General features: G+C 39.6%; 1 protein-coding gene across 6 annotated transcripts in view; it reads right to left on the bottom strand.

Annotated features, from left to right (window-relative positions):
- CEP162 (centrosomal protein 162) overlaps positions 1 to 19,648 on the bottom strand; it is a 79,239-nt gene that overhangs the window by 21,013 nt on the left and 38,578 nt on the right. For all 6 annotated transcript variants that reach the window (XR_004645190.1, XM_034766099.1, XM_034766105.1 and 3 more), the window contains exons 14-21: positions 17,738 to 17,886; positions 14,315 to 14,542; positions 12,518 to 12,655; positions 9,455 to 9,567; positions 6,425 to 6,530; positions 4,465 to 4,591; positions 3,989 to 4,152; positions 2,130 to 2,234 (exon numbers count right to left, since the gene is read on the bottom strand). Coding sequence is in view for 5 of the 6 variants with exons in the window: in XM_034766099.1 (XP_034621990.1) it covers positions 2,130 to 2,234; positions 3,989 to 4,152; positions 4,465 to 4,591; positions 6,425 to 6,530; positions 9,455 to 9,567; positions 12,518 to 12,655; positions 14,315 to 14,542; positions 17,738 to 17,886 (1,130 nt within the window). In the remaining variant the exon portion in view is untranslated. The remainder of the gene's footprint in view (positions 1 to 2,129; positions 2,235 to 3,988; positions 4,153 to 4,464; positions 4,592 to 6,424; positions 6,531 to 9,454; positions 9,568 to 12,517; positions 12,656 to 14,314; positions 14,543 to 17,737; positions 17,887 to 19,648) is intronic.

Here is a 19,648-nt window from a genome sequence, read left to right as displayed (position 1 = left end):
CCAGTATGGCTATTCTTAAGTCAGTACAAACTAAAATTTCATACAAACAATGACTTGTTTATGCTGCTCTATATAATATACACTGAAATGCAAGTACAATATTTATATTCCAGTTTATTTATTTTAAAATTATATGGTAAAAATGAGAATATTACTGAAAAATGGCTCAGTGTGTTGTGATACTTTTGTATGTTTGTGTCTGATTTTGTAAGCAACTGGTTTTTAAGCTAAGTGAAACTTGGGGTATGAAAGATAATCAGACTTCTGAAAGAGATACAGTAGTCTGAAAAGGTTGAGAGTCACTTCTAGCCTATTCCCCTATCTATTCCCCTATCTAGGCCAGACAGATTGGGTTTAAAGCACCATCAAATGCAGGTAAATGTATTTTGTGTGTGGACAAAAAGGGATAACACCGAAGTAAGAACCTAAAGGCATGTCTGCATTAGTGAGCTTACAGTGGCACAGCTGCACTGGTACAGCTGTGCTGCTGTAAGATCACTTGTGTAGCTCCTCTATACCGGCGGGAGAGAGCTCTCCTGTCAACATAATAAAACCACCTCCACAAGCAGTTGTAGCTATGTCGGTGGGAGAGCTTCTCCCACGGACATAGCACTTCTGTCAGTGTAACTTATGTCACTCGGGGGGGGGGGGGGGTAATTTTTCATGCCCCTGAGCGACATAAGTTATACCAACAAAAGTGGTAGTGTAAACATGGCCTAAGTTAACTCTGCAGTGAAGAGACAGTCTTGGTGCCTGGATAAGCCACTAGCCCTGAGGCAAAAACAACCACCAAGTTTCCTTCTAAAGGGAAGAAAAGAAACACTATACAAAATCTCTAACATTAATTATTAACTATTAAGTACCTATCTATAACTAACTATTTACATAAGAAGAGGTCACATGAACACTGCAAATTCCAAATTGTAGCCAGATAAGGAATTGCCAAAGTTGGGCTCTGCCCTACCCCTTTATGCCTTCGGTTGGTGGCATAAGGACACACAGGGTACAAACAGTGGCTACCAGCAGACACTGTGGGGCACTGATTCCATGTACACCATCAGTGGAATATATACAGAGAAGCATTTGAAGGAAAACATTTCACAGACATTACCACCAGTATACTTTCAACCCTTAACATTTATATCTAGAGGAAAATGCTACAGGATAAATTTTCATTAAAAAAATATAATTACATTTCTGTGATCAACAGTCAGACATTGATCATATAAAAAAAGCAGTTTCCTGGATTTTGAATTAAAAATCTCTTATTTCTTACTTTATTATCATTCATTTAAAAAAGATGAAGGTGGCAATTTGCTGGGGGAAGATTTGTAAAGAGGACACAAGGGCTTTCATTGGAATTTTTAAAATTTATAGAGGTACACGCACACGCAGGCATGCACCACCACCCCACCCCAACACAAGAACAGGGATTTGTTTTAGATTTTGAAATATTCAGCTGCATTGTGGGTTTAGTAGTTTGATTTAAACAATCTTTTCCTAGGATGCCTTTTGATTTAAATGGGTTATTCTTTATACTCCGATTATTTTAGATAGAGAAGGACACTACTTTAATGCACCCTCCATTTGCTTTTTGACGCTTTGGAATTTCAGGGCCATATAAAACAAAATATTCATGGCTTTCTGGGCTCTTTTTCCTTTTCTCTTCTGTCCTATTCGCCAACTAATACTTGATTCTACCGTAATCTCAATGTTAGTCATATGATATCCAAATCATTCTCCGAGCAACAGACTAATGCCATTATTATTTCACTGTAGGCCCCAGAACTTTCATCCTGGATGCAAGGGGAAGAAAATATTCAAACAAAAACTTTACACATGGAAATAAGAATTCAGAAGTGTACTGATAAAGTTAGTTGCTGCTTGAAATACTATTACTTTTAGGGTTTGTCCCATCATGAGAACACTTTCTCATAAATGAATTAATATTTGTAATGTCAAGATAAGACAGTTCCATAAGGACAAAAAAATGTTTACTTTATTATGGGACTTTTCCAATACCGCATAGTTTAATCTTGATATTTCTGCCAAGATCTCTCAACAGCAATTAACATTATTGCATTTTTCACAAGCTATGAAACACTGAGAAAAGTAATGTTATTACATACTTGTCGCTCAAGATCTTGAATTTTTTTTGCATCTGCCGCTCTGTCCTTTAAACGTTTCTTCTGTTGCACAGACTGATTCCCAGCTTCAGTTCTGAGATTATCAACCTATCCAGCATATTCAGTGGTACATTACAAAAAGTATATGCAACTTCATTAGCACAGTTGAAAATATTTGTAATTATTTCAAATTAACTATAATGAAAGAGTTCCATATTTGAACAAGACTAGTGCAGAAGTTTATCCTAGTTATCAGTATGGTTTGTCTGATAGAAGTCTATGGGCTATATTATCATGGTGGGCTATGGCCTCTTTGTGCCAGATAGGGGTAATGGAACTGTAACCTAGCTGCAGAGATCTAGCAGAGAATTCCCTTATGAAGGGAACTCCCTGCGAGCAAATCTCTGCCAGGTCTGTGCCCTGAGCCTCTGCCCCCCACTCTCTTGACATGGTAGGATAGGGAGGTGGGATGGTAGAGCTAAGCTATGTCTTCCACTGATGTATGATCAGTTAAGGGCACAATTTAAGCATCCACAACTTTGCATTCAGTGATGCAATTTAGAGATGCCCAGCAGCAGCTCTAAATTATATCTAAGATGAGCTGGCCCTGAGGTTCTGGAAGCCAGAACCAGGTACCTTTTTCCTCCATGACCAAGCAAAGCTCTGTCACAGGAGAAAATTTGGCCATCAAGGTTCAAGTCTAATATCTGGAGCTCCCACCTAATATTAATATTGCAATGTATTGCTAAAGAGATATTGGACTGTTACATGAACACACATTCCCATTATCTACTGGATCAGTAGTGAATGTTATTTTAAAAACATGGGTAATAACAACGCTTCATTGTAAAGTTTAACCTTTGATACACAAAACTGTTCACCCGATTGAGAGAGCAATCTCATGGTGTTTCTCAAACCTATGAAAATGAGCCTACCTTGAGGAATATGAAACCAGTCATGACAGCTCCTCCCCACCCACCATGTGTTGTTAAAGGCCTACATAGATCTTAATTTACATACTTGCAACCTCTTCCCACACTTTGGGATGTTTATCATACAATACTTCCTCTGTTTTCTACATGCATTCATAAGCTGGGAAAGAGTATCACTGGCATCTGAATTAGCATCCATTGACATAAATGGGGCAGTTCACACTCACAGAAATTGTGAGCTATAGCCCACGAAAGCTTATGCTGAAATAAATTTGTTAGTCTCTAAGGTGCCACAAGTACTCCTGTTCTTTTTGCAGTTACAGACTAACACGGCTGCTACTTTGTTACCAGACATTGTTTCAGGCTCTCTGCATTGGTTTAACTTGTTTCATGTTTTGAAAGGTTTTCTTTTCAACCATTACAGCTAGAGACTTACTTTTCTTTCAAGAAAATAAAGCTTCCTCTGACTCTGGAGAATGATTCAGAAGCCTATGTCCCCTACAGCTATTTCCTTCAGCCTCTGAGGCACGCATGCCACGCACTTTGGGATAACACTACTTTAACCACTACAGCATGGTATGTTTTTTAAATGTTAGTGTAATAACGTAACTGCTACCTAGTAGTCTTAGTCAATAGATTTGCATGGCCTAAAGAACTATCAATTTAGAATTATTTCCAGAAATGCCATTGAAGTGCCAAATGCAAAAACAAACAGCTTTAAGCTCTCACAGATCTAAATCCTCCATTTCACACATAATAAATGTACATTCTGCATATCAGGCCCTCAGTATTTAAGTAAAATTTTGATGTATTCCATTACTGCATTTAGAATATGATAGATAACATATACTAAAGAACCAAGCTGCATTCTATGGACACTATTTCTATAAATACTAATTCACAAAATAAACCTTGAACTGTTGTGATCACCTGTAGTTTCAATTTCTCAATTTCTTCTTTTGCATCTTTAAGACGAATTGCATCTCTATCCAAAAGCTCCTGATTTTCTGCATACCACTGCAGTCTCTTTTTCAAAAGACTGATTTCCTGTTTGTATGATTCTTCTATAATCTTTATCTCATAAGATTTTTCACCTAGAAGGCAAAAATTCTTGATTTAATATACTCCTCTTAGATATCTGCAACAAAGCTACCAGTCAGATATTGCATCATTCTCAGATACATTTCAGCACTTTGCCATTACTTTTTCTTTACTAAAATTTAAAGGTGTGACTCAAATTAAGTTTTCAAATATAAGAGCATTTCAAAAGCCTTTATATCACATTTATTTAAGCCCTTCTGTATTACAAATAATTAAGTTTTATACATTTATTTAATGAAACAAAGGTAAGGAGCAATTATCCAATTATTAATTGGAACAAGAGCCTCCAGAAATGAGTACTTTACCTGAAGTAGAAACAATTTGGGCTCTTGCCAAATCTCTTTCTCTCCTCATTTGTCCCAAATCTACTTCAAGAGCTTGTTTGTCTTGCTTAAGCCGTTTTATCTCTTCCAGCAATTTGGTTTCTTCCTTCTTAATTTTCACAGTAAACATGTAAAGAAAAATAAACCAACAGAACATATGTTTTATACAAAAAAGAAAAAAAGTAACAGGTGTTTTTCCATCATAAGATGAATCACAGCTATTGCACTGATCCCTTAGCAGCCAATGTGATTGTCTATGTTGGATCGTATCCTTTCTACAATGCAGGAAGACTGTATGAAGTTAGTCACACAATACAGGCTGAATCTGAGGTCTCTTATAACATAACAGGCTCTTATTAAATCAGTCTTAGAAACCAAACAATCCAGATTCAGTTTGTAAGTAGACCACAGTTAAAGAAAAAACTCTTTTAGTCTAGGCACAATGGAAAAATTTAAGTTTACATTTATCAAGAACATAAACCCATTCCCAAACTTTAGTCTAGTTCATTTGTATCAGTGAGCACTAACCTTTAGCCTTACTCTGGCTATGCCTTCTTGGAGCCCTTTCAAACCAACAATTTGCTTCTAGGTCTCCTGCTTTCCCAAGTCCAAAGGGAAACAAATGAGAAGGAAGGTTTCTCAGAAATCCACATGCCTCCTTGTGAGATCTATGCACACTTGCTGGCTGGATATGGTTCTTTCTACAACCTACTGGTTTTCTTCCAAGATGCCAGGTCTTTCCCTTTGAGTGAGATGTGGCCTCACACACTGACCACCTAACAGAGAGAGACTCATTCCCTCCTTTGCTTTGAGAAAGTGACAATCTTCCTGCCTCAGCTTCTCCATATTTAAAATGGGAGATCTGCCTTCATTCCAGTATACTGTTGATTACACGAATCACATGGGGGACATGGATTTTATTCAGATAATGGAGAGTATGGATAATCGAGAGAGCAGGAGTGGCAATACAGGGAGCTCTCTGCAGCACTGCTGTCATGGCCTTGCTCGCTCACAGAGGGCTCCCTGTACTGCTCCTTCTACCTTCTTGATTATTGCAGGCACAAGATGTCAGGGATGCAGGGGCATTGTGGTCCTGGCAGAGCACAGCAGAGAACCCCAGCTGGGACTAGGCTCTGCCCTGTCGGGACCACAGCTGTCCTGTGGCTGTGCAAGGAGCTCTCTGCATCTCTGCTGTCACGGCCCCACTCCCATGACAGCAGGACTGCAGAAGGCTTCCTGCGCTGCTGCAGGAGTTATTTAGCAGCAGGATGGCCTCCCTTCTGGCCAGAGGTCTCTGCTCTATTGGTGGACAAGCAAAGGTTCAAATAATAGGATTTTGGAAAATCCAGAGGGTATCCGGTGTCTATAAATTTATTTTCTCAGAGATGACATCTTTGGCTACCTACCTATCACAAGAGCAAAAACTCTTCCCTTGCAGAATATAGAAACGGTTCAAAATTCTGAACTGGCAAAGGTACCCTTAAGGATCTGCCCACCAGCTATCATCTAGAACCCAACTGAAAAACACTCCTTAAACACTACACTAAACTTGCCTGAGACTAACATGTGTTCTTTATCGGTGTCTCAACTAAATGTGCACCTGTAAATGTCAGCATATCACCCTGCTGGCTGCCATCATTCTCATAGAACATTTCAGAATAACACTGAAGCCCCACAAGAGATGACAGTGGCTAAAGGCATCTTTGGAGGCTAGTTTTGTGGGTTCAATTGATTATTCATTCATGCTATTTTCAAGTACTAAAACAAGACAGGTTTTTAATAAATACTATAAAGGGTACATCATTTTAATATACAGAAATATGCTACAAAATTTCCAATTTTACTTTACACAATAAGTCTATGGTATCAATGGATATATTTATTTTACCTGGAGGTTAATATTTAAACAGGCATACACTTCTGGAACAAAAAATCCACTTACCTGTGCTACTCGAAGTTCTGAAATCAGTTCTGTGAAACTCTGGTTTCTTGATGGCTTAGAATCCTGCTCTAATCGTGACAGGAAGTTATTTTTATCCATCTGTTCTCTAATGTGACAATGACAAAAGAGCATGTTATGCAGTTTGGTGATTTTATGTAACTTTCTCTTCATTAACACGTTCAGTGGTTTCCATATGAATGGATCATCTCTACAAATTCAGGCAAATATTTCTTTTAAAGCATTAAAAAAAAGAATAAGCATTGAAATAAATAGGTAAAACACAAAGCCCAAAATTACTCCTGGGATATCAGACACCAACCCATCCAGCTTCATAAATGCTAACTTGATGATTGTGATGCTGTGTATAAAAAAGATGACCATTTTTATTATTGTTGCTACCACTGTTATACAATTGCAACAAATCCTGTACAAAATATGCCATGTGAGATGTCAATGGAAAAGTTAAGATTTTCTAAGTATGGTTATCTTGTTTACATGCATGTATCATATCTTTGTATCTGAGTTTATGAAGACTGGCTACGTACCTACGTCTTACACATGTGTTGTATTCCTGGGTGTCACTCCCCAGATAGAATTTACATTAGGGCTAGACAGCTGTGTGTTGATGGCCTATCAAGGACATTCCACTCTCACAATGGACCGCTGAAGAAACTCATCCTGTCCAGATGGCTCTTCCTGAGGATGCCTCAGACAGCAAGGAGTCAATGACCACACCCTGGTGATTCCATAAAACATGTAAGGGCATGTGATATGCTCATATGACCCTGGGCTCCATCTTGGGCCAGTAATTTTCCACATACAGGTGCTGTGGGCTTTGTTTGGGACTTCCATTCACATGGCAAAAGAAATAAAAGACCTCTGAGACACCTCCATGTTGCCTCTTTTCTGCTCTAATTCTCTGGACTGCGGATTTACAACTAAAAGGAGCCTTTTGAACTATGAACTGAGGACCTTCCAATCTTTTGGAAGTTTCTAGAGAGACTTTACATGCCAGCAGTCTATTCATCACTGCTACATATGGATATAAGGACTTGGCAATCATTTGTATGTGTATGATTTATTAACCATTTATAACACCCTTCTTTTCTTTTATTAATAAACCTTTAGTTAGTTTACTAAGGATTGGCTGACAGCGCGATATTTGGGTAAGATCTGAAATTTATAGTGACCTGGGATGTGTGTCTGATCCATTGGGATTAGGAAGAACCTCACATATGGTGAAATGGGGTTTCAATAACCTCTCACTATATTAGACTGGACTGACTGGACGGGAACCAAGGGCTGGAATGCCTAAAGGGGACTGTGTTTGGCTTCTGGTTAACCAGTGTGGTACTGCAGAAGTTCTTTTGTTACTGGCTTGATGAATCTAATTATAGAGTTAACCACCAGTTTTTGAGGGACTGTCTGGTCTATTTCTTGCAGTCTGCCCTGAGTGTGGTATTCTCAGTGTGGCCCATCCCAGGCACCAGTCACAATGATAATTGCAAAGATTTTAAATAAAACAAAAGATGATAAGTCATTATATGATCAAAATCAGTAAAGGTGACATCTACCCCTTTCCGGCACAAGCCACTATGTCTACACTGCTATAAAAAAAACAAACCAAAAAAAACCCACTCCAGTAGTGAGTCTCAGAGCCCGGGTCAACAGACTTGGGCTCATACTAAATAAAGCCATGTAGATGTTCCCGCCTGGGTTGGAGCTCAAGTTCTGAAATCCACCCCTCCTCCCAAGTTTGAGACCTTGAGCTCCAACTGAAGCAGGAATGTCTACACAGCTATTTGCAGCGCTTCGGCATGAACCCAAGTCTGGAGACCTGGACTCCCAAGACTCGGTGATGTGTTATTTTTTTATTGGCAGTGTAGACAGACCCATAAACTCCAAGTAAGCAATCTTTGCTTAGGAAAACTACATGCAAGTCTGGGGATAGAATCTACTCCCCATGAATTAAGCTCAGCTGTGAGCTCCTATACAAAGATTTGTAAATACTGGATTTGCATGGTTGCTGACCCTCTATCTGTTACAGACACAGATCCCAGTTTTACAGAGGGGGAGATTCCCCCTATATAACCACTGCTCAGGCACTCATCCCTCAGCACAGTGATTCCTTTGTACTGGGGCCTTCCGTGACCTGAGCTGCTTGGTGAATTTCATTTTATGAGAATACTTATGCATAATAATAATAATAATAAACACATTTTAACATGGCAAATAAAATTATACTACAAAAAGGCATGCTCTCCCCCAGGCCTTCACTTAATTCTGTGTATGAACAAACATTCACTCTTGAGATTTAGAATACAAGCATCTAAGCTACAAGCCCTATTTATCCAGTAGATCTCTAAGAGAAAAGGGAAGGGTAAGAACCAAATTTGGACACTTCTTCCACCCTCCCAATTTCAGTGGAATAGGAGCTCATCAGTCACCTATCAGCATCTATGACAAAACAAACCGAACAGGATATCCGACAGGCTTGCTAGTTCTGTTTTTATGGTTCTGCTTACTGAAGGCTTGTCTACATGGTAACAGGTTTCAGAGTAGCAGCCGTGTTAGTCTGTATCCGCAAAAAGAACAGGAGTACTTGTGGCACCTTAGAGACTAACAAATTTATTAGAGCATAAGCTTTCGTGGACCCGAAGAAGTGGGCTGTAGTCCACGAAAGCTTATGCTCTAATAAATTTGTTAGTCTTTAAGGTGCCACAAATACTCCTGTTCTTTCTACATGGTGAGTTAGTGTATGATATGCTGGTGCAGACTAACTGGCCTGTGCGGACCCTGGTGTGCACTAAAAGTTCTCTAGTGCATGTTAATGTTGTCCCGTTTCAGATAGTATTATGTTCATGTACAGTAGGAATTTTAAGTGCACACCAGCAAGGTCCACATGGGCCAGTTAGTGCACAAAATACTAGTGTAGACAAACTTATACCTCACTAGTGCAGACTAACACACAAGCCCTCAGACTAACTCTGAATTTACATGTCTTTAGGTTAGAAGTTTAAACATACTCACCTTAAGGACGCTAACTCAGATGTTAAATGTTGATTTTCCTTAAACATCCTTTCCTCGTTTTTCTTGTTTTGTATCTGGAGTTCTTTCATTTGCTTGTATAACTTTTCATTTTCCTAAGACAAAAAAGACAAACTTAAACAAATGCTGGTTATTAATAATAATTTGATCTGGCTCAATAGCATTTTTATTGTAATTTACACGTGTAATTTGCTTCTACCACATTCTTAATACTTCGATTTCATAAAGCAAATACTCTATTACCTTATTCATATAACACAGAGTAAATATAAATTACAGTAATTTATAAAAATACTAGACAACAACAACAACGATGATAATAATAGGTCATATAATTGTAATCACTGAATACTCACACATAGGCAAACATATTTATGTTGGATGAGACCTTGATGTTTATAACAATTTGTTCTTTGAGCACATCTGAATATCAAATACTTTTTTATACAGTATGCTCAACTAAATGTAGTACACATTTAGCTGGGATAGTATGGCACATCCAGGCTGATAACACTCGTTAAAAAATAATGAGTTAATTAAATTTGTAACTGAACTCCTTCGGAGAGAATTGTATATCTCCTGCTCTGTTTTACCCACATTCTGCCATATATTTCATTTTATAGCAGTCTTGGATGATGACCCAGCACATGCTGTTAGTTTTAAGAACACTTTAACTATGGATTTGACAAAACGCAAAGAAGGTACCAATGTGAGATTTCTAAAGAGAGCTACAGCACTCAACCTAAGGTTTGAGAATCTGAAGAGCCTTCCAAAATCTGAGAGGGCAAGTGTAAAGCAGGGATGGGCAAACTTTTTGGCCCAAGGGCCACATCTGGGTATGGAAATTGTATGACAGGCGATGAATGCGGGCTCTGGGATGGGGCCAGAAATGAGTTCAGGGTGCAGGAGGGGGCTGCGGACTGGAGCAGGGAGTTGGAGTGCGGGGGACGGAGGCGGGGGGGGGGGGGGGGGCGGGGGGCCCCGGGGGGGGGCGGGGGATGCGGGATTGGGGGTGCAGGAGGGTGCTCCGGGCTGGGACCGAGGGGTTGAGGTGCAGGAGGGGGTCAGGGGTGCAAGCTCTGGACGGCGCTTACCTCAAGCAGCTCCCAGAAGCAGCGGCATGTCACCCCTCTGGCTCCTACAAGATGGTGCAGCCAGGCGGCTCTGCACACTGCCCTGTCCGCAGGCGCTGCCCCTGAGCTCTCACTGGCTGCAGTTCCCAGACAATGGGAGCTGCAGGGGCGGTGCTTGTGGCGGGGGCAGCGTGCAGAGCCCGTTGGCTGCCCCTATGTGTAGAAGCCAGAGGGGGGACATGCCACTGCTTCTGGGAGCCGCACAAGCCCTAGATCCCGCTCCCCAGCTGGAGCGGAGCAAGCCCCAGACCTCGCTTCCCAGCGGGAGCTCAAGGGATGGATTAAAACGTCTGGAGGGCTGGATGTGGCCCCTGAGCCGTAGTTTGCCCACCCCTGGTGTAGAACATGTTTTCAGAAGTCTTAAAAGAGCAACATTCCAATGTGGAAACTACAGAACCCGAACCACCGAAAAAGAAAATCAACCTTCTACTGGTGGCATCTGACTCAGATGAAAATGAACATGAGTCAGTCCGCACTGCTCTGGATCATTACCAAGCAGAACCCGTCGGCAGCATGGACGCATGTCCTCCGGAATGGTGGTTGAAGCATGAAGGAACATATGAATCTTTAACGCATCTGGCATGTAAATATCTTATGACACCAGCTACACTAGTGCCATGAGAAAGCCTGTTCTCACTTTAAGGTGACATTATAAACAAGAAGTGGGCAGAATTATCTCCTGAAAATGTAAACAAACTTGTTTGTCTGAACAACTGTCTGAACAAGAGGTAGGACTGAGTGGACTTGTAGGCTCTAAAGTATTACATTGTTTTGTTTTTGAGTGCAGTTATGTAACAAAAAAAATCTTACATTTGTAACTTGCACTTTCATGATAAAGAGATTGCACTACAGTACTTGTATGAGTTGAATTGAAAAATACAATTTCTTTTGTTTTTTTACAGATTACAATATTTGTAATAAAAAATATAAAGTGAGCACTGTATATTTTGTATTCTGTGTTGTAACTGAAATCAATATATTTGAAAATGTAGAAAACATCCAAACATATTTAAATAAATGGTATTCTATTACTGTTTAACAGAGAGATTAATTGTGCGATTAATCACAATTAATTTTTTTAATCACTTGACAGCCCTAGTTCTGAGTCATATCCAATCCCAGAAGAAAAGTTTCAAATGCTGTTCTCTAAGTTTTCTACCTTTCTACCAGTGCAGTCAGAGACATAAGTTGCACCTCTGGGCTGAGAAGTAGATGGAAAGATGATGCAGATGCATGCTAGCAGAGCCAAGCTTACCTCCATGAGCCTAGTTTTTCTTGGGAAAACAGGTTTTCCACATGTTTTGGGGACGGAAATTTTGATTCTTTATTGGCCAAATTGTATTTTATCTATTAAAGTTTTCAGCTCACAGATCATATTCCTTTAATGCCAGGGAACACTATATAACTTGGGAAACGCTTACTCAAAACTAGAAAGATATAAGCTTTTTTGAAATGTGTGTAATTTATTCATGCCCTTCAGACCTAAACCTCTACTGCTTTTTAGAAAAAGATATCTTCTTTCAGTAGAATAGCAGCAACTAGTCAAGGATTTCACCTACGAAAGTTTCATTCTCAAAAGAATCAGTTTTGTAAATGGAAAAGCTGTGAATTATTAAAGGCCCAAGTAAGGCAGCTTTTGAAATTTTGAAGAAGTAAAGGAAACCCCAGAAAGTTTTATTTGGTAACAATTCAACTAAGTGTTTTTAAGTTAAACACAGATGCATCTTGTATGTGGAGGAGCGCAGGAGCGCTTAACCTCAACTATGGATACAATGACCCTGGCAGATGGGAGTCTAACTTAGGTGCTTTAGAAAATCCCATCCTAAAGTTACAAAAACAACATATAGTTTGTCTGATCTTTTTGTTTTTACAGCTAGCTAGAGTTCACACCACCACATTAAAATATCACTACCTGCTGATAACCGTGAAGAAGGTTCTCTTGATCTTGAATTTCCTTTTGGATTTGCTTTAACTTTTCTTCAGTGACCGTCTCTGTTGCCCCAAGGTGAAGCCACTTCTTTTCTTTGCTCAGCTCTTCCATACTATTTACCTTTTAAAATATACAAAGCACACAAAACGTCAATAAAACAATTGTTAGACAAAGTTCTCTGGAGAAAGCTTTGCACTAAGTCAGATGGCATCTATAGTCCTTTTTATAATAAAAGGCATGGAAACAGAGTACTCTGAGTCTTCAAAAATACCGGTGTCATCATAGAAGCATTATCTGAAAAAGTGAAGCACATGAAAGACTGTAGTAATATGCACAACAGGCCCTGTTCAGTATACGGTCTTGTCTACATGGGGAAAACTTACCAGCAGAACTATACCACTAACTCCCCATGTGGACACTCTTATTAAGAGAGTTCACATGGTATAACTGTAGCAGTATACTTGAATTGATAAAGTTCTGGTGGTAACTTTCCCTGAGAGCCAAGCCTTAAGCATAGTTTTGTGGAAAACACATCAGAAAGTGTATATAATTCTGCTTTTATTTTACCAGAAACTGACATTATATTAAACATTTATTTATAGTTATAGTGTAAGGATTTATAATTGGAATGCTGCTCTGGAATGTGTAATATAGGATACGTATACACCGTACACCACTGGTGGTGGCATGTAGTATACATATAGCTACATGCTGCAGTTAAAAGCACACTGCATCCACACCCCAGCATGTAGCCATAGATATCAGTGAAAGACTCTGGCAGAGGAGAGATAGTGGGGAAAGGCTTCAGCAGCTTCCTGCTGCCAGAGCCTTTCCCCACATCCCCCTCCCCCCCCCCCCCCCCCCAGCCTTTCCCAGTTGCCGGAGTCTTTTCCTGAGGCAAGGAAAGACTCTAGCAGGGGGAAAGGTGAAGCCTTTCCCAGCTACCTCTCCGGTGTCAGAGCTTTTCCCTGCAGCAGGGAATGACTCCAGCAGCAGACAGTTTGCACAGCCTTTCCCTGCTGCCCCCTCACTGTCAGAGTTCTTCCCCACTGGATGAGTTAAAAATAACAGTGTAGAGGCAAGTAGAGGGGGTAAAGTATGTACTCACATACATACACACACACACACACTCACTCTTCAGGTGTCTTTACTTGTCTAAGCCAGGCCTCACCAGCTTCACTGTTATTTATACCCAGGCTAAGGGGGCTAGAGGGATATGTACTCTACATGCTGCCAAAAGACGCATGGAGCATGCACGTATCCAGAAAGGAATTAGACAGACAACCCCTAAGTAGCAAAGCCTCCATGTAAGAGCCTCTATTCATCTTGTGACAATGTGGCTCAGTGAAGAAAATTGGTAAGTAAATTGTTTGGTTGAGGTGAAAGTCCAAGACCATCTCTTTAAAAAACTTGGGGTGAGGCCTGGTAGAGACTTTGTCCTTATTTAAAAAAAAAAAAAAAAGGAAAAATGTGTAGGAGGTCCTACTCTGAGGCTTGCAGATCCCCCATCCTCCTGGCCAACATGGTAGCCACAAGGATGAGGGAAGAACATAACTCAGTTTACTCTCTGGAAAAAAAACAAAAACATCTTTATGATTGACTTCAGATGGAACAGCAACAGTGTGAGTGTGCACCCTGCCCCCACCCCCACCGTTTATTTCCTGTTAATTGGTTCAGAGCAGGAATGACTGAACTAAGAAATACTGAGTGTTGTTTTCAGAAGCAAGTTTAAGCAAGACTTTCCCTTTGTCTGTGGTGGAAGATAATAAGGTACAGTACCTTGGTCTGAAGCACATAGTTTTCTTGACTCTGCTGAAAAAGCTCTTTGTCATGTTGCATTTTCATTTCTATCATCTTATTCTCCATTTCCTTCTCTTTCTGTGAAAATGAATCTTTTAGCTGCTGAATTAAATCATGTGCTGCTTTCAACTTTTCCTCTGCTTCCTTGACTCTTTTTAGCAAATAAAGCTCTCTCGCACAGTTTTTGACAGGGAAAAGTGAGGAATCCTGGTGAAGAAAAATTACCAGAGAAACACTGCATTGAGATCATTAATCATTCATTTTCATTTCAATAAGATGAATTGAAGATTTAAGGTTAGCCAATACTACATCTTCTTTCTTCTGTGAACTATTTCACTCAGCACTATGAAGATATAAAGAGCTGAACAGGAGAGTTAATACAGTTAAGCAAGATTAAGTGTCCAATGCCAGCAGATATCAGGGTGGAGGAGAAAAGAGTTGGGAAGGATCTTCACAGGTAAAATATACAATAAAAGTTATAAAATTATTGTCTTTAGGTTTTGGGTTTTTTTTTTTTTTTTTTTTTTTAAGCAAGTCATGTAAAATGCAATTTAAAAGTACTATTTATACTATGGTTCTGGTAAAAAATGGCACCAATTTCAAAGAGCTTCTCCTTGTATGTGTGCCAAATCCTATAATCTTACTTTAGAGATAAAAATGGATTTCTAACTACTTTTACTCTTATCAGAATTAGCTCTTAAGAAGAGCGAATCAGTTGGATTCTAGTCTGACTCATACTTCAGAATGGCTAAATCCCCAATAACAAAATAAATATTTCAAGGTGAACAAAGCTGTTAAGGCACCTTTGAGTTGTAGTAGCTCTAGGGCCAGATTTTTCTATTAGCTGCACATACATGCAGTTGCCACCAACTTCAGCAGAAGTTGAACATGAACGGATGATGGGATAATGAGGACCTTTTAATATATTTCAGTACGGTAGGATAAAAAAAGATGTTACTTACCTGTTCTGTAATACTTGCTCTTCAAGTGATTGCACATGTCCATTCCATGTGAGGCATGTGTGCCAAGTGCACTGAAGCCAGGGATTTTTTTTCCTTAGCGTTATCCACTGAGGTAGTGCCTATGCCTGCGTGTACTCCTGGCCCAAAGTACAAAACTTGGAGCCACCCCAACACTTTTCAGTTCCTTTTCAGCACTGGAATCCATAGCAAGCTAGCCTCTGAAGCAGAGGGGAAGGTGGGTGGGGTGTGGAATGGACATCTCGAAAAAACAGAACAGATAAGTCACTGTTTTTCCTTCAGGTGTTTGCACACGTCCATTCCACATTAGGTGACTCCCAAGCAGTTTGAAATGGAGGCAGAGCTCAGATCCTGTCTGAAAAGGGATTGTAGAACTGCCTTTCCAAAGCTGGTATCATCCCTAGAAGCTGCAGCAATACCATAATACTTGGTAAACGAACGTGCATGTGTCAGAAATTGGGATATTTTCCCAAAATGCTATTGAAGTTGCTTGAACTCCTATGGAATATTCAGAAATCTTTGAAGGAGCAGTGGCCTCAGGAATCTCATAACACACTGATATGTATGATGTGCTCTAATTGGAAATTCTTTGCAAGGAAACTGCCAGCTCCTTCATTCTGTCTGCAAAGGAGACAAACAGCTGAGGGATGCACAGAATGGCTTAGTTCTGTCGAAGCAGCAGGCCAGGGCTCTATGCATGCCTAAAGAGTGGAGCCTCTATTCATCTTGTGACTATGTAGCTCAGTGAAGAAAATTGGTAAGTAAATTGTTTGGTTGAGGTGAAAGTCTATCATCATCTTTAAAAAACTTGGGGTGAGACCTGGTAGAGACTTTTTTTTTTAAATAAAAGACGAAGTGTAGGAGGCCCTACTCTGAGGGCCTGCAGATCCCCCATCCTCCTAGCCAACATGGTAGCCACAGGGAAAGCCACTTTGACTGAAAGCGATGTAATCAGGAGCATGCAACCAGTAACTCACAAAGTGGGCCATTAGAAGTAATACTAGATTCAAGTCCCAGGACACAGGCAGTGAGTCTGTCAGGATCAGAGTGTCTCCACCCTATATACTCTTGGCTGGGATTAGAAATAGATGCAAGGCACACAAGCAGCCCTGATCAGTACTGCTATGTGAAAAATCTCTTTCTGCAGTTCACTGGGTGTGCCCACACTTAGCGTGGAATGGATATGTGCAATCACTTGAATTTACAGTTATTCCCAAGGAGGAGTGAACACAAATTTCAGAACCCATGTAAAACTGCAGCACTGGCACGCACACACACACACACACACACAGGTTTATTTCTAAACTGAAAAAAGTTAATATGGAAATCACCAAGAGGCAAACATGAAGCCCCACAATGCCATTTTTAGTCACTTTTCAGAAAAGAAAAGCACTTTACAATTATTTTTGCTAATATTTTAAAAATATTCTGTTTGTTGTGGCTCTAAGTGTTGCTTCCCATACACTCATTGGAAGCTGTCTCATCCTCCCGGTATGCACAGAGGTGCCAGAGAAGAAGGAAGAGCAGCACTCTGACAAGTAATGAAACATCCTGGAGATATTTAAGAGTAGGTTAGATAAAATGTCTATCAGGGATGGTCTAGACAGTATTTGGTCCTGCCATGAGGGCAGGGGACTGGACTCAATGACCTCTCGAGATCCCTTCCAGTCCTAGAATCTATGAATCCTATGCTCTTTTCTTTGCTTTCAAGATTTCCTTTGGGCTCTTTTATGAGCCTTTTTTCCATCTTGAAAAAAGGTCTCTGAATAGAACCAAAAAAAATGGTAGCGACCACCCACAGCTACCTGAGCTGCCTTGCTCCATGTCTAGCTTACAGAAAAGCAGTAAGAATCCAGGGATAAACACCAATAAATGCATAACATTTCCTATAAGGCAAAAATAAATACATAAATATTGCTTTCTTATTGGCTGCCCACTGCCTGCCTGAATAAAGGAGGAGAAAAACTCTGCCATGTTGTCAACCAAGTCATTTTTCTGTTGAGATCAGAAGATACTATTATACGCTCTAGTACAATATGCAATACTAATACAAAGACAGACAAATACAGGTACTAACTTACATGCCAAATATAAGTTTTATTTGGAAGTTTTATTTAAATTAAAACCATTTGGTACTGAAATATTAATGTTTAGAAATTAAATAATGTATACCATTTTCACAATAACATTGACATAAAACTACCCAAACAGGCTGATCTGGGAACCTAAAGTGACAATATAACTAGCAATATCTTTTAGAAGAACATCAACATCTGATTAAAGCAAGCTCTTAATGCAAAGTTTCAGCATTTATTGATCCTGTTACAAAAGGTGTTACAAAAAGCCTCAACAAAACTGGCATGCAAATTCTTCATCACAGGTGTTCTAGTTTTGAGCAGTAAACTTAAAATACTACACTTACATTTTGCGACTGCACACAAGAATCCATTTCCTTAATCTGCTGTCCAAGGGCATTAACAACTGACTGGCCGGACGTAACCATATTGTTGATCTTTTTAGAAGCTGATTCATTTATTGCAGATCTTATTATCTTAGTAGTAAATAATGTGTCTTCATTTTGAGAGGAATAAGCAGAACAGAACAAAATTCAGTGAGTGACAGACTGTGAAGGCACTGTGCTTTCAGGCTATAAAGCCAATGAAAATGCTTATTTTCTACTTGTGAACAACACATACTGTATGTATATGCTCTCAAAAAGTCAAGTATATTCATATAATCCACCAGTGCTAAGCCTCAAACTTCTGGCTCACAATTCAGGCACTCCATAGTTAAGATTTTCAGTTAATTCAAGAACATCCACAACAAATTATGTGCAATGTTACTGGCGATGGAGTAGCCATCATTTTCTTTATAAAAATTTTTATTCATACTTAAAGAACAATGAGAAGTATAACTGTAATAACCAGAATGCCCTGCAGACCAAAATACCATGATAATTATCCATTAATTGGATAGCAAATAAGCTAGCTCAGTTCATTTTGTGAACTTTCTTTAAGAAGAACCAAGCCACCCACATGTATATGAAGATACTACAGAATACCAGTCACACTCAGAGAAATAACACCAATCTTAGAAATAGACCCTGTAGCAAAACCAAAAAAACTCCACAGTTTAATTGAGAAACTCAGCATCTATTCATAACAGCCAACATGACATTGCTGTATGCAGTGCTGTTGTAGTCATGTTGGTCCCCAGATATTAGAGAGACAAGCTGAGTGAGGAACTATGTTTCATTACAGCTCTGTGTGGGGTCAAAAGCTTGTCTCTCTCACCAACAGAAGTTGGTCCAATAAAAGATATCATCTCACCCACCTTGTCTTTCTAACTTGACATTGGGGCATAAACAGTGAAATTCATCCTAGGATAGGAAGTAACGCACATTCAACAATTTATAGGTCGGTAGCCTAGAACGTGGTGGTTTTCTGTAACTACTGAAATACTACAGACTACATACACTCCTTCCAAAAAAAGCTTGAGCTGATGACAGGAGTTTCTACCTATAGTGCGGGAGAATATATTGGTAAGTGACCACGTTGCAAATCAGATGCCTTTTGCTCTTCTGAAGAGCTGATCTCTTTCAGGTTTTAGCTCTAGTACTGTTGGTTGTGAAATGATTGTTTGCTTCTAGGACTACCTGAAGTATTTTTCCTAGGAATTTTAAGGAATACAAATAAACTTTTCCTTACCATCCACCACTGTCACCATTTTATCCAGAAGCTCCCTAAACTGTCGGGCTCTCAAAATAAGGGAACAGACAGGAGCTGTTTTAGCCTCGAGTGTGCTCCATATGCTTCCTGGAGACCACATTAGATGCTATGGAATGTGTTGAGAATCTGAGAGCATCCACAGAGTGGATGCCTGCAGTGCCTCAGAAATAACAAATATTGCTCACAAGATGCCAAAACTGATCAGGAATTTTACTAAGTTCAAATGAACCAAATCCTGAAGTTTTTCTTTATTTGTAGTTCAGTTCCCACTGTACAAGCCACTTGGAAGCAGAGAATTCTGGCAGAGGTTTTTTCTTAGTGGGCAACCTCAATATCAGATTAATGGGCATTAAGGAAAAAACTAATTCTGGAAATAAATGGGAAATAAAAGCAATTATTTCTTTGTATTTTCTAACAAGCTCCAAAATGCCCAACTGAGTATAAAGATAAAACGCATATAAAAAACAGGACAGGCCACACTGAAAGAGGTTACAATATCACTCCAATAAATTGAACTATCCAAAAGGACTTTAACAGAAATAAAGATTTTTTAGTTGCAGAGAATATTTATACTTACTAAAGTAGAAACTAGAACAGATGTACAT

The sequence above is a fragment of the Trachemys scripta genome, chromosome 3, assembly GCF_013100865.1.
Source record: "Trachemys scripta elegans isolate TJP31775 chromosome 3, CAS_Tse_1.0, whole genome shotgun sequence".
NCBI lineage: Eukaryota > Metazoa > Chordata > Testudines > Emydidae > Trachemys > Trachemys scripta.
This window is presented reverse-complemented; position numbering and strand designations above follow the sequence as displayed.